This window comes from Quercus lobata, chromosome 2 (assembly GCF_001633185.2).
Source record: "Quercus lobata isolate SW786 chromosome 2, ValleyOak3.0 Primary Assembly, whole genome shotgun sequence".
Lineage (NCBI taxonomy): Eukaryota > Viridiplantae > Streptophyta > Magnoliopsida > Fagales > Fagaceae > Quercus > Quercus lobata.
In genome coordinates, this window is record NC_044905.1 from 70,016,209 (window position 1) to 70,030,194 (window position 13,986).

The 13,986-nt window shown below is 34.3% G+C and overlaps 1 protein-coding gene across 2 annotated transcripts; it reads left to right on the top strand.

Annotated features, from left to right (window-relative positions):
* Positions 1-211: 211 nt before the first annotated feature.
* On the top strand, positions 212-4,201 carry LOC115976378 (nucleolin). Of its 2 annotated transcripts, none has more exons than XM_031097612.1 (2): positions 212-985; positions 3,834-4,201. In XM_031097612.1, the coding sequence occupies exon 1, from the start codon at positions 339-341 to the stop codon at positions 972-974; it is 636 nt and encodes a 211-aa protein (XP_030953472.1). In that variant the 5' UTR covers positions 212-338; the 3' UTR covers positions 975-985; positions 3,834-4,201. The 2 variants fall into 2 exon arrangements, with proteins under 2 accessions (XP_030953472.1, XP_030953473.1); XM_031097613.1 differs by lacking the exon at positions 3,834-4,201 and adding an exon at positions 3,209-3,824.
* Positions 4,202-13,986: the final 9,785 nt, after the last annotated feature.

The window sequence follows — 13,986 nt, forward strand, 5'->3', positions numbered from 1 at the left end:
ATATTTTTAAAAATGTTTTATAGAAAGAGGAAAAACAACTGATTTTATTTGATAAATTTTTATATTTTGATAAAAATGGTATCAAATTTTTCTTAAAATTTACCATTAACCCAAAAAAAAAAAAAAAAAAAAAAAAAAAAGAAGAAAAAAGAAGAAAAAAAAGAAAAAGAAAGAAAGAATAGTGCGGAGACGATCTGTGCGTTTAGGTGTCACAGGCACAAAGCCCTAACGGATATTCTCCAACTTTTCGTCTACTACCACTACACAACGCCAAAACCCTAACCTGAAAAAAATTTGAGAGCCCCAATTCTCAAACCCATAACGAAATTTCGAAGCGAATGGTGAAAGCCATGGCTGAAATCAATCACCAAGAAGAAGAACCTACATTGTACCCGAAGCGCAAACCTGATCTCAGCCGCGAAGACAACCCGCACAAAGCTCAGAAACTCGAGCGTCCTCCTCCTGATACAAACAACGATTCCTCACTTCCTCTACACAAAAACCACCATCTAGAACCTTCTCCACTCGATTCCTCAATACCCCAACAAAACGACGCCAAATTCGAGTCCAATTTGCTCGCCGAAGTTGAAGACGACGACGACGACGACGATGACGAGGAGGAGGAGGAATACGAAGATGAAGATGAAGACGACGATGAAGATAGTGAGAATGGTGATGAGAAAGCTGTGGTGGACAGAAAGGGAAAGGGGATTATGAGGGCTGACAAGGGCAAAGGGAAATTGATAGAAGAAGAGAATGATGATGATGAGGACGACGATGACAGTGATAGCGATATCGGTAGCGATGTATCGGATGGTGAAAGCGATTTATCGGATGATCCATTAGCGGAGGTGGATTTGGATAACATTTTACCGTCGAGGACTCGGAGGCGGACAGTTCAGCCTGGGATTCACATTGCTAACGATCATCACAATCACAACAAAAACCATGATGATGGTGATAGTGGTGCTTAATTTCGATGAAGGTTAGTGAAAATTTTTAGCTTTTAAAAAAAAGGCTCTTAGTTAATGCTTTTGGTGCTGATTTATGCGAATTGTTTTGTTTTGGGAACAATGTGGTGAGTGTTGGATTATTGAGCCTTGTTGTAAACTTGCCACCCAAGTTAAAAAATGTCATGATTTTTCATTTCTTCCATTGAGCCATGAATTTACCACTTTTTGAATGATTTTTATGCATATTGTGCTTGAATTTACATCTGAAAAATGTGCAGGCAGAACTGATTTTGGTAGCATACAATAAATCAATAATTGTGCCATTGGATTTGTTGTTCACCAATGGCAGAGCAATTAGAAATCCCAATGGTAAAAACATAGAGTTTATAGAGAAAAATTTCCTTAATTATGTGATACGGTGATACCAAAGGTATATATATATATATATATATATATATGTGTGTGTGTGTTTTTTTTTTTGCCAACTGAAGCACATCTACAAATCTAAACAATAAGGCCGAGAGCATTCTAACATCTCAAACAAAACATTGTGTTGAGGATCTTAGTCAGCCCAAAAGTTTTGGGGTTAAGGCTTGGCTATTGTTGTTGAAGGGAGGAGTCCCTGTTCATTTGGATGGGAAGCATGCATGTACACAAATTTCCTAATTTCTTAATGAAGGCCATTTAAAGAGAGGGATACATAGAGTTGATTTCATCTTTTCATTTAATTATGCCCACCTTGATGAGATGAAAAAAAAATCTTTATATTGCCTGAGTGGCAGTGGTTACCTTGAAACCTTATTTGGTCCAATTTCTTCACAAGGAGTCATATCTATTTGCATATCCATTGTGTTTAGTTTTTTTCCCATTGTCAACGAATACATCTTTCTTATCTAACTTCAAAGGATTTTGACGTTCAACTTTAGTGGGCTTTCTATCACTACATGGCATACCAACTAACTCTGATTCTTCTTCTTCTTCAACTTTAGTGGGCTTTCTATCGCTTTCAATGCGATTGCTGGTTTGTTATGGGATGTAAGGTTATTGTTCAGAAACTGACTTAGCGCAAAGTGAAAATGGGTTGATGTTAACAAAATTGTTTAGGTTGTATTCAAGTTGCAGGAGAGACCTACAGCTTGTGCTTTCTATCGATACATTGTATACCAACTAATTCCTGATTCTTCTTCTTCAACTCATCATGATATCCAATGTTTGTTGGCAGTGCAATTGCTGGATTGTTATGGGATGTAAGGGTGTTATTCAGAAACTGACTTAGCACCAAGGGAAAATGGGTTGATGTTAAGAAAATTGTTTAGGCTGTATTTGAGTTGCAAGAGGGACCTACAGCTACTAGTTAGTTAGGATGTCTACCTTCCCATGGTTTTTGTAAAATTGAAAACTAACTACTTGGGTAACTGTTTTAGAATTGAACACCTAGTGTGGAAACAATGTTACAGGGTGCAAGTTTTGTTGGATGTTAGCGTTGGTAATGTTACTATATGACGTATCAGTGATTTTGTAACTTTGGATCAAATTGTAATATAGGATTTGGTACAAAAGTAGAAAATGAGAAAATATCTTTGAAATATAACATGCTTATGTGGGCCAAAAGAAAAAGGAATTGTATATGCTTGATAGAGCCCAACTGCCCAAGGGGAATAAAAAAAGGGGGAGGGGGAGGGGGGTGGGAGGGGAAGAGGGAGAAGAAGAAAAAGAGAGAGCCAAACCATTATTATACATTGACATGCACTCTGGTGGGTACTCTAGCTGATTTATCAGTACCAGAGATTTATGCAATGTACCTCCGGAAGAAAATTTGTGGTCTAAAAGTGGGATCCGGCTCCCCTCCCGTTTGAAACCCTCCCGTTCTCACCATTTTTTATTTTGATGAATGACATGTGGCAAAGAAGTAATCTAACGATTAGGAAAACGCCAACACAATCTCTCTATTTTTCTAATCTTCTTTCCCTCACCTCTTCTCTTCTCTCTGCAAATTACCGCCATCACTTGAGCATGAGAGACCCATCAATGGAAGCTTAATTCAACACAAGATTCCAAAGGAAATCAAATCCAGCAAATCAAATCCAGTACCTCTCTCTACTCTAGATCTTTTACCCAGAAGGACAAGAATTAAAAAGAAAAAAAAAAGTTGCTATGAAAACAACTCTCTAAATCTATGAATATTAATCATTGTTAAATATAACAATATAAAAATCCGAAAACAATACTAATATCAATTTATTTGAATCATATAGACATGATATAGATCACAAAAAAGAGGGAATATTACTACATAGCAGAAGCACTATGCCCAACCTCCAACGGTAAACAGTCCCAATTAGCATTTTGGCGCCTATTATCTCCAACTGCAGACCCATCCACACTGACGAGCCACAGTTTGATTTGCTTTGAAATCTGATTTTGAATCATAGCTTGCAGCATGGGTTGCGTTTACAGATGCCCAGTGACGGCGGTAACGTTGTAGAGAGAAGAGGACAGCCAAAGAAAGACAGTAAAAGATTAGAAAAATAGAGAGATTGAGTTGGCATTTTTCTATTCGTTAGATTACTTCTTTGCCACATGTCATTCATCAAAATAAAAAATGGAGAGAATGGGAGGGTTTCAAACAGGAGGGGAGCCAGACCCCTAAAAGTGTATATGTTTATTTGTACCTCAATAGATAAACTGGACAATAGCTATGTCTTGGCTTGAAAGATATTGAATGCTTCAACATTTGCACAACTTGGCCATTGATTTCCTTGTTCCCGACCAATCATTTCAACCCCTGCTATGGTTCTGTTGCTTTGTCATATGTCATAAAACTCAAGACCATGACAATTCTTTGGAAATATTTTTAATAGAAGAGTGTTTGTGTGCTAGGTCATAATTCCACATGCTTTATGTACAATTGGAAATAGCTTGTGGGGATGAAGCATCAAATCAGAAAGTTCTTTATTGTAAATCTTCTATGCTTTTCTTGACACTCCCCAGCATGCCAATGGTGTTTAGAACAAATATCCTCTCCTCCTCCCATAAGTAAGCCAAGAAGGGCGCATCATGGTTCAATCGTTTGTGGGTTTGTGAGTTTTGTATACCATTGAGAAGAAATACACTTCCAACATGCCAGCCTATTTTGCTGGTTATTTCTGTGTTGCATGTAACCTATTACAAGCATTTGGAAATACAAAAAATGTTGTTCAGGTGCAAGCTCAATATATTAATGTTATTAATTAGATGTTATTTTCTTTTATGAGAATGCTCCATCTTTAAATAGGTTGTGGATATAAGGAATATTTCTCTTCTTAATGTCACTGGGAATCCCTAATTAGTAGTAAGACATTAAAGCATTTGCTGTTCTCTATTTGTTTAATATCACTCTACTATTGACAGTGGACCATTCAGGTCTTCTGTGTTGTGAATGGGATTATCGGTAGTGATTATTTTTAGTAATGCAATTATTAGTATGAGTAGGGAATGTCCTGCCGTCTACCACAACCAGGACTTGAACAGCCGAGTGTTTTAGCTTCTTATTTATCAATGAATCTTGAATATCATCACATAAACTTGATGAAACCTTAAGTGAATGTGTATATAACACTAACAATAAATGTAAGTGATTCATATGAGCTCAATACTATTAGGTGACTTATCAGTCACACATCCAATTTTTCTTTAGGACCTGCTTGCTCAGGTCTTGTCTGGATTTGCTAGCCTAGCTCCGAGCCAGTGCTATGTATGCATGGAATATGTAATTCTAATTCTAGCTTTTGAAGATTCACTGTTGACAACCTACACACGATTTTTCTTGTTCAACTTTGTTTTTGTTGTTGTATGTTAAACACCTATTAAGTAGGTCTTGAACTACAACCTTGCCTCTTGTTCTTACATGGAGAGAACATATACCATTTGAGTTAGACTTCATTTGCTCAAATTTATTTTGTGTCAAAGTTCTATTACAATTTGGTCGGGTTTGGGAGGGGGAAAAGAATGGAGTGGAATAGTCTAGTGTCTATTTGGAGTAGCTTAAATTTATTTATATTTATTTTTATTTTTACTACAGAAAATTAGTTAGATAAAAATATAATTGTACTTCAGAAAAAATTCAAGCTTTGAAAAGTTAAATTCATTGGCTTTGAATTAATTAATTGTCATATTTGACTTTAAAAATTAAGTTACATTTAAATATACAAAAACAAGTTTTTTATTTTTTATTTTGGAAGAGACGATAGTAAACTTTATTTATTCAAAATCACTTTGTACATTGGAAACAGTAAGGAGGGCCATTCTTCTATCCAAGGATTCTGTCGACAATTTCATTAGCAATACATAATCTCACATCATTGTTTATGCTATTAATCGGAACATTAAAAGCCCAAATCCAAAAATGGAGAATATTGTAACTTAACAATACTGGGTCTAATATTGTCTTTGAAACCCATTTAGGAGAATCAGTATCTTATCAAGGCTTTTGTCGACAATCTCTTTCAAATGGTCAAATTGTCTTCACTAGCAAAAATGGCCAAGAATAAGGAGCTTCCTACTTCTGTGATACTTCTCTGATGGTAACACCTTGTGAGCCTCGCCATAATTGGCAAAGAGTAGACTTGAAAGCCTCCTTGTTGAAATCCTAGCCTGTAGTTTGAGCAAAATGCCATACCTGAGCCCATTGTTGTGAAAGAGTTACTTGATTTGACTTGACCAACATCACACATTTTTCTTCACAGAGGCAAAACCTTTTCCACATCTCTTCCATGGACGCATCCATGTGTTGGGATTTTTCAACATAGATATAATATTGACCAAAAAGAGAAAGGAAATAGGAGGGCAAGGAAGTACAAATATCGAAACAAAGAAATAAAATTAATGCTGGAACTGTCTTCAATTGAAGTTGGGCCAGAATTTAATATTTTTCTCTCACACAACATGCAGTTCAATTGGGTCTGGTCCTAGTTGGTGATGAAATAAAAAGTGTACCCTGTGATAATTAAAGCCCAATAAATGTCTCATACCTTCGGCTAAAGATTTGCCACCACATCTCTAACGTCGACAAAGATATGGAACAAAGAAAATAAAAAGGGCCCCTAATGTTCCCCACTTGATTTCTATTTCCTTGTGGTGTTTCAACTCAACTTGTGGCCTCATTAGTACAAAAAATTTAATCCCTTTGAGGAAGTACCTTATCTCAAACATTTCAGTGCTAGTGCACTATCATGGTCGAAATTGCTTTCTTTTAAAAAAAAAAAAAACACTCAGAAACTTCATTAAAAACAAATGACTTACATGTGGGTTGTGTTGATTTCTAATCATGTACAGTCCCAATTTTCTCAAAACCCAGGACCAGCTGACATGAGCACCATAGATTTTGCATATTGCGGGATTTACCTTTTTTCCTCCTCTTCATCAAACAAGAGAAGCTGACATCAAACCGACCACTTATGTGGTCCTTTTAATCTTCTTCACCCCACCTTTCATTTTCCTTGCCCTTCTTTGGAGACCACGACCATTTGTCTTTGGTGACTTGGGAGTACTCTAGTATGCTATGGAAATGTGACACTTATTTCATTTGGGACCGCATTTTTGGCTAAGGAAAGTGATAAAATTTTCGTCTCCCTCTCTCACACCAAAGTTTTTATCAACCATGTCTTATCACACGCCTCATAAGTCATATAAACACAGGACCACGGTGCATCTTCATGCGTTATGATGAAGCATGCAGCTCTAAAATTTTGAGTTCACAATTCAATTTTTGGTGCCAATACTTGCCAAAGGTTTGTTGCGTAACATGAAATTGTGTCCCCATAAATTAATAATGTATTAATCATCCAAAAGTCCATGTCATGGAAAATCGAAATTTCTTGTTGATAATTGGAGAGTCATTTTTCGGATTTCGAATCTTAATATAGTAGTAGTAGTTAGATGAGCTTTCATATTTTTCAAACCTTCATAAACTTCACATGGTCGCAATTTTTGTTAATCATTGAATGGGCATATGAAGATGGAAATGATCATGACCTCTGTTAAAGAATATTTTTCCCTGCCTTTCACTTTCAATTATGTTCTTCCCCTTGTAATTATATGCAAGTGGTGCCATAATTATATTTGATTTCCACTCTTTTTTAGGCCTAACCACTCCCTCTTTGAATGCAAATTAGGATCCTCTTATTGGATAAATTTGTCGTTCTTTGTATTAACGTCATCTCTTGTTACGTATTTGTTGTTGATTTGTGGGGGTAGTAGCCTAATACCAACAAAATTTGACAGGCTAGAATCACTTTCCCACTTCATTAATTTAATCCAAAAGCATTCTTAATGCACATGAAATTCATATTTAAACTAATTGAGAACAATATTCTTGCTAATAACTTGTGGGACTTTATAAATGTAAGGCAGCCAAAAAAAACCTAGCCTAGTTTTTTCTAAGCTGAGTCTTAGCCTTTAAAGCTCTGTCTAGATCTTAAAATTAAGCTTGTTTATTTTGATGAAAAAGAGTATTAGTCAATTTCCAATTGGCCCATAAGACAGCAACGTTGACATTCCAAATGTTTCACGTCCACTTTTCTTGCTCCCAAGCACAAATTTTACACTTTATAAAGGGGGTGGCATTTGGAATTGAAATGCAATAATGTTCTTAGACCCAGCTATATATATGCCAAAGCTCATTCAGGTTAAAAGGTGCCAAAACAAAACGGCTCGGCATGGCTCATATATACAGCTCCCCATGAGTTGTGAATCATGTTACGGCATTGAATAATGCTATGCCATAGCAAAGCAATACAAGTCACAAGGGGTTACCCCACCATCACATGGCTAACGATGCTCCTCTTGAACGGTCCACAGGACCTTGGACTTTTTGAAAACATGAAAAATTTTATCGAAAAAGAAAAAGGGGAAAAAAGCAAAGAAGAAGATAAGGTTTGGAAAATTTTGGAAAACAAGCATTAAACGTTCGAGGAAAATCTTGTATCCATTATATGGCAGAATTTTTAGCCATTGCATGTCATGCCATATAAAACAAAAAATCAGCCACCACAAAGAGAATTTAGTGAAGGTCTAAGACAGGTGGCCTTGGCCACATATTGCGACTCCAAATAATACATGCAATGCTATGAATGATTTGCCTAACCCAAGGTTTTTGTTTCTGCAAAGCCTTGGGAAAATAATCATACACACTCACAAATGAAATTTAAATTATTCTTTTTGTTTTTTTGAGAAAAAAAAATATATCATTTGAGTTGACTGGAACACATGTTAGAATATTCATGTGTGAGTGATGTTGTTAATTTAATGTTGAAGCATCATACGAGAGATACTGATGACAAGAATAAATGAATTTTTTTTAGAACAAAAAACAAGAATAAATAGTTGGTATAACATAATTGAATCAAAACCCATAAATTTAAACTTTGGGTTAAGTGGAATGACTTCTTTTAGAGTTATCATGGCTTTTGAGTGAAATTTTGTATTAAAATCACATTTTCTCTCCCTTGTATGTTTTTTTCTATTAAAAAAAAATGGTAAAACTTCTACTTTTAGAGGTATCTCGTAACCATGGCAAACCTTAGCCAGATGGGTACTGAATTGGACGCAAGCATGCCTCAAAGCATATTGCCGGATAATCCCATTAAAAAAAAATGCAGGATATGGGTTATCATCTCAGCATTGGTCACAAATATTTATTGACATTTATCTATGGTCCAGATCCAAACAATGACAAATTATGACCATAAAAAATCCAAAATTTTCATTTCTTTGAACGTTCTTTTAAAAGAAATTTGGAATATGATGATATGTGCCTTCTCCTTATCCTGTAGAAGTTACCTATGCTTTAAGCCAATATGCCACAAATTATTGTCACAACTCACAAGGATTGACTGGTGCCTAACTTTGCAAATTGCATTACAGGCAGACTAATTTCCGCGAAGGGTTCAATCACTAGTACCCAATTTTCCACTCAAAGTAGCTCACCCAAATTCTTCATTTTCAGCAACTTTTTTTACATAAAAAATAAAATTAATTAATTTATCATTTACAAATTGTTGACACTTAATGTACAGCACACCCTTTACCAAAAAAATCTATATGCAATACGCCAAAGAATATAATATCTAAATAATCTGAAAGTTATCCTATCCCTTTCTTCTTCTTCTTCTTTTTTCCTTTGCACTCAGTTTTCTTCACCAAATTGAAAAAGAAAAAGGAGAGAAATTAATCAATTATAGTTGTTGCTGCGGCAGACAAAATTGACCATGCCCGTGATGAACAATTAGGTTTAGGAATGGTTGGAATCGTGACAATGGTTTAGAATAATTGAAGTGTTATAGAAAAATGACAAAATGTATTTCATTGGAGCCTAATATTGTCAGTCAAGAAAGGGAATCCCACAGAAAGAAAGCCTAGCCTAGGTGAGAAAAACCCTTTCTTATCTCATTCCTTGCAGGTGAAAAAAAGTCCAAAGCAACTAGGCATTGCTCATCCTTCCAACATGCTATACAACTTGCAGTGTGGTTCTTGTTGTTTCTTTTGACTTATCAGATTAATCTGATTATAGGCCAGAGGAGAGAGAATTGATGCTCCATTGTGACTGTGACATCGCAAAGTATGTGTTGTTTGAAGCATGCAATGCAACCGTTAACCTAGAAAAGAGGGAGATAGAAGAGGTGTTACTTCGTTAGATATCAAAGAACCGTGAGAATTCAAACGTGCTATGATCCCTGGTAGCTAGAAGATAGCAAATCTAGAGATAGCTTATTTGTTGAGATAGTGGAGGTTTTGATACCTATTTGTTATTTATGCAGTTATCAAGAATAATGGGTATACCGTATATATATGCAAAATATAGAAACAAATATTTATATAATTTGGCCTATTCACGAGCAATATCCAGGAAAAAGTTCCATTAAGAAAATAAGAAGATTACAAAAGTGTGTGAGAGAGAGAGCTTAGGTTTGCTTTAGTCATGGTGCACAATTCAAAACCAATTAACATTTGTATGCATGTGGGTTTTTTCATCAATGTGGCTCACAGATTGTAAGAGGCTCGTTACTTGCGTACTCCCGTAACATAAGATATTTTTTCAATTAAATAAGAGATGTAGAAGGTCAAAAAGCAGTTTTTTAAAATTATTTTTTTAGAAAAAACACTGTTTGATGGCTATTGAGTATTGAGAAAAGAAAAAAAAAAATTTGGGGGGGGGGCCTCATAGGGCCAACCAGCCAATTCTTTATTTTGGGGACAACTCTTATTGGGGGTCACATCTTAGGATTTAGATTTTAGAGATAAGTTTAACAAACATGTAAAATAAAAATGAGAAATGTAAATATCAGTTTTTTTTTTTTAATAGTAAATATCAGTTTCAGTGAAACAACCTTTTTTTTTAAAAAAAAAAATTATGGAACAGTTAAATAACTTTGGTGTCCTTTATATATATAAAAGCATTAGCACTGATTCAAATATATATATATATATATATATATTCAATCATTATAAAAATATATTAAAGAAACTAATTTTTTATAACATGGTATTGTTAATAACTTTTTATTTATAAAGTTTGTACTTGAGTTACTCTTTGGAATTTAAAAAAATAAGCATAAGTTTTAGATATTTTGAAAGTAGTTTTAATTTTTAAATTGATTGGATAGGTATAAATAAGATGGATACTTACACAATTTTTTTCTTCACATAGACGTTTACACAAAGAATATTAGTAGAATAAATATTAGTACCTAAGGTATTTATATCTAAGTTTTAGTTTTTTTTTTTTTTTTTTTTGAGAAACTAAGTTTTAGTGTTTTATCCATTAATAATGTGTAATTGGGTAATTCAAGGACAAAATATGAACTGTCATTTATGAAAAACTTTGGAAGTTACTATCTTTTGCTTTATATATCAAGGGAAGTTGGTATATTGTTTTTTAAAATTTAGTTTGAGACATATGAGACAAAATTAATATAAATTAACTTGAGCTTCCACTTTAGTGTAAATGAAATGATCTCATATTCTAAATCAAAAATTGAAAGCAAAAAAAAAAAATTAAAGATAAGAATGGAGACAAGCATAATTACTCATGGGGGTGCGAGATAAGGTGGGGGCACGCATTAATTTGTACATCCAACCTATAATTGCTATTTGCTAGTTCTATGAAAGGTGCACCAACTCATAATTAGTGAACTATTTAAATTTACGGCGAAATTTCGTCTCAGCAGCTTGATGGGTTAGTTCAGAAAAGCATGGAAAACAAATACCATTATGTTGCAATGATCAAAAGTCATGCAAATGCAACTACTCCTTGAGACACCTCACACCTACTACTACTGGAATTTCAACTAGGAAAAACGTTCCCAAGTTACTACTACTATTCATGTTTTGACATTTTTTTAGTTGGAGGGAAGGTATAGACCCTAAGGATACATAAAATTTCAAAGGGAAATAGTTTTCGATATTAATATTTTGGGAGAAAAAAGGTGGGTAAAATGAACGTATGGCATTCAGTCAATGTGATACCTGATTAGGAATAACGCAGATATTAGATAATACTCTTGAAAACTAATTGGTCTTTGCATAAATCATCTACCCGAGCAATCTTGTAGCAAGACTTGTCAAGGCTCATTTGTTTTTTGTTTTTTTTGTTTCTTTTAGAAAGAATCACACACAAGGGAGAGGGAGGTATTTCTTTTTTCTTTTTGGCTCGATCATATACACTTTGGTGTTTGATGACAATTGACTCTTTCATTGGAATGAAAATAACTCTAAAAGTTAAGGGTCATAAGCATATATGTAGAAAAAAGATATGCTGCTATGTATGTAAGAAAAAAGTATAAATTATCAAGTCAATTATCATACAAAAAGCATTATTTGAAAGTGGATGTGGATTAAAAAGAAAGGGATGAAATCGCAAGGAAATCACCTCAATCGACCTAACAAGCTTGGCTGCTATCACCTTCTTTTTTTTGCAAGGAACAGAAAATCCATCAATGTAACTAGGGCTGACCCAAGTTGGTGTTTTTGCCAAAGATACTTCAATGGCGAAGTTAGAGTTATAATGTCTTGTAGATTGAAACTCTCAAGCAAACAAGGATGAATCCAATAAATAAAAGAAAAATGCATACATTAGCTGCATATGAGAGACATGTTCAATCGCATTTAATATGATTGAAAGTTGGTGAGACATGATAAATACTGATGTGAAAAATACTTCAATGGTAAAATTAGAGTCATAATGTCTTGTAGATTGAAACTCTCAAGCTAACAAGGATGAATCAGATAAATAAAAGAAAAAAGACATACATTAGCTGCATATGAAAGATGTGTTGAATTACATTTAATGTGATTGAAAGTTGGTAAGACATGACAAATACTAATATGAAAGGAAGTGGGTGGTATTCACCAAGCTCTTCATTTGAGGACCAAAAAAAAGGAGATGTTCCCTTGGGCACATAGTTAAGCTTTTCAAGGTATATAGTTTGTGTGATGGCAAAGCTAGTCGCTTGAGATTGTAATGGAACTTGAGCATTGCAAAGGTCATTCCAAATATATTACATACGTTCGGTCTAGACTCTAGAGTACTCTTGGACATTACATCCTGTTAGATCTTATCCTAGAGTTTCACGTGTCAGAACTAAGGTACAACTTAGGAGCCCTTTGGAGCTAAGTCCTGGGTATGATAAGCCTAACTCAAACTGTGGGCTTGTTGGATGCAATCTTCTCCAATATTATAGATAATTAACTTGACTAGCTCTTCGATTTTTGACTTTTATTGATTTATTTTCTCCATATGATGTAATACTTGTTATGAGAGAGTAAACTTTTGACCCTTAAAGTTTGAGGTTGTTTTCATTTTGGCCCATGTTTGACTCTATTTTTATATTGATAATGTCATCCATTTCGCTAGAACTTGGAAGTGTATGATATGATTTTTTGCCTACAATAATAAAATGAGAGAGAGAGAGAGAGAGAGAGCAAGAGAGAGAGTATATTTTTTACCCTTAAAGTTTGGGGTTGATTTCATCTTAGCCCATATTTGATTCTGTTTGTATATTGGCAATCTCATCCATTTTCGTTAGAACCTGAAAGTGCAGAATATGATTTTTTTGCTTACAACAAAATTCCTGCATTTCACACCCTTTTAAAGCTAGCATGTCTTGAATTAGTTAAATATAAAGGACACTTGATGGTTAGATTACCAACAAAGATAAACGACAATGTTATAATGATAACGAAATCAAATACGAAGGGTTAATATGAAAATTTTGAAACGTAAATGGCAAAAATTAAAATAACTCTAAACTCTACAATTTTACATATAAGTAGTGCACTTTAATAAATATATACTGAAATCAATTTTTTACTTTTTTATTTTTGGGTTAGAACAAAGTGAACAGTGAAGTACTTTGGCATTTGCTTAATTTTCTGGCGGTGGAATCTCAAAAGTACCTTTGATCTTCAAGTGAAAATCTTTTTGACTTGTGGGCTAGGGTGATACCCAAGAAATGTATAGGAGCTAGCACCGTTCATCAAAAAAAAGGGGCTAGCACCAATTTCTATTATAAATTTTGGCAAAAAGATTTAATCAAGTAGATTCTAATAAAAGAGAGATTTTTGTTGTTAGAGAATATTTTTGTTTCTTTTTCTCTCTTTTAATTAGCCTTGGAAAATTGAGATGTGTAACTGGTCACATCAGCGGCAAAAGTTTTGCACTAAAAAGTTAAGACCCCACTTCATTTATTTGGTTACCCATAATGTAATTTTGCTTTTACAAGCAACTGAGCAAGAACACAGTTGAGAAGCATTATTGTTTTTTGTTAATTTGTTACTAATAATATTCTTTTTCTTTTTTAGGGGCAGTAAGTATAACTTTTCCTTTTCCATACTTGTTATTTTTTGCAGTACGGAGAAAAAGTTTTCCTGTTGAAATTGAAAACGTGGAAAAGCAAGTCTTTCAAATGGCAGTTGAAACTTGAAAGCAAACTGATAAAGCATGGCAGTTGTCCAATCTTCTCACTCAGAGTATTACTAGCCATGATTGCTGCTAACT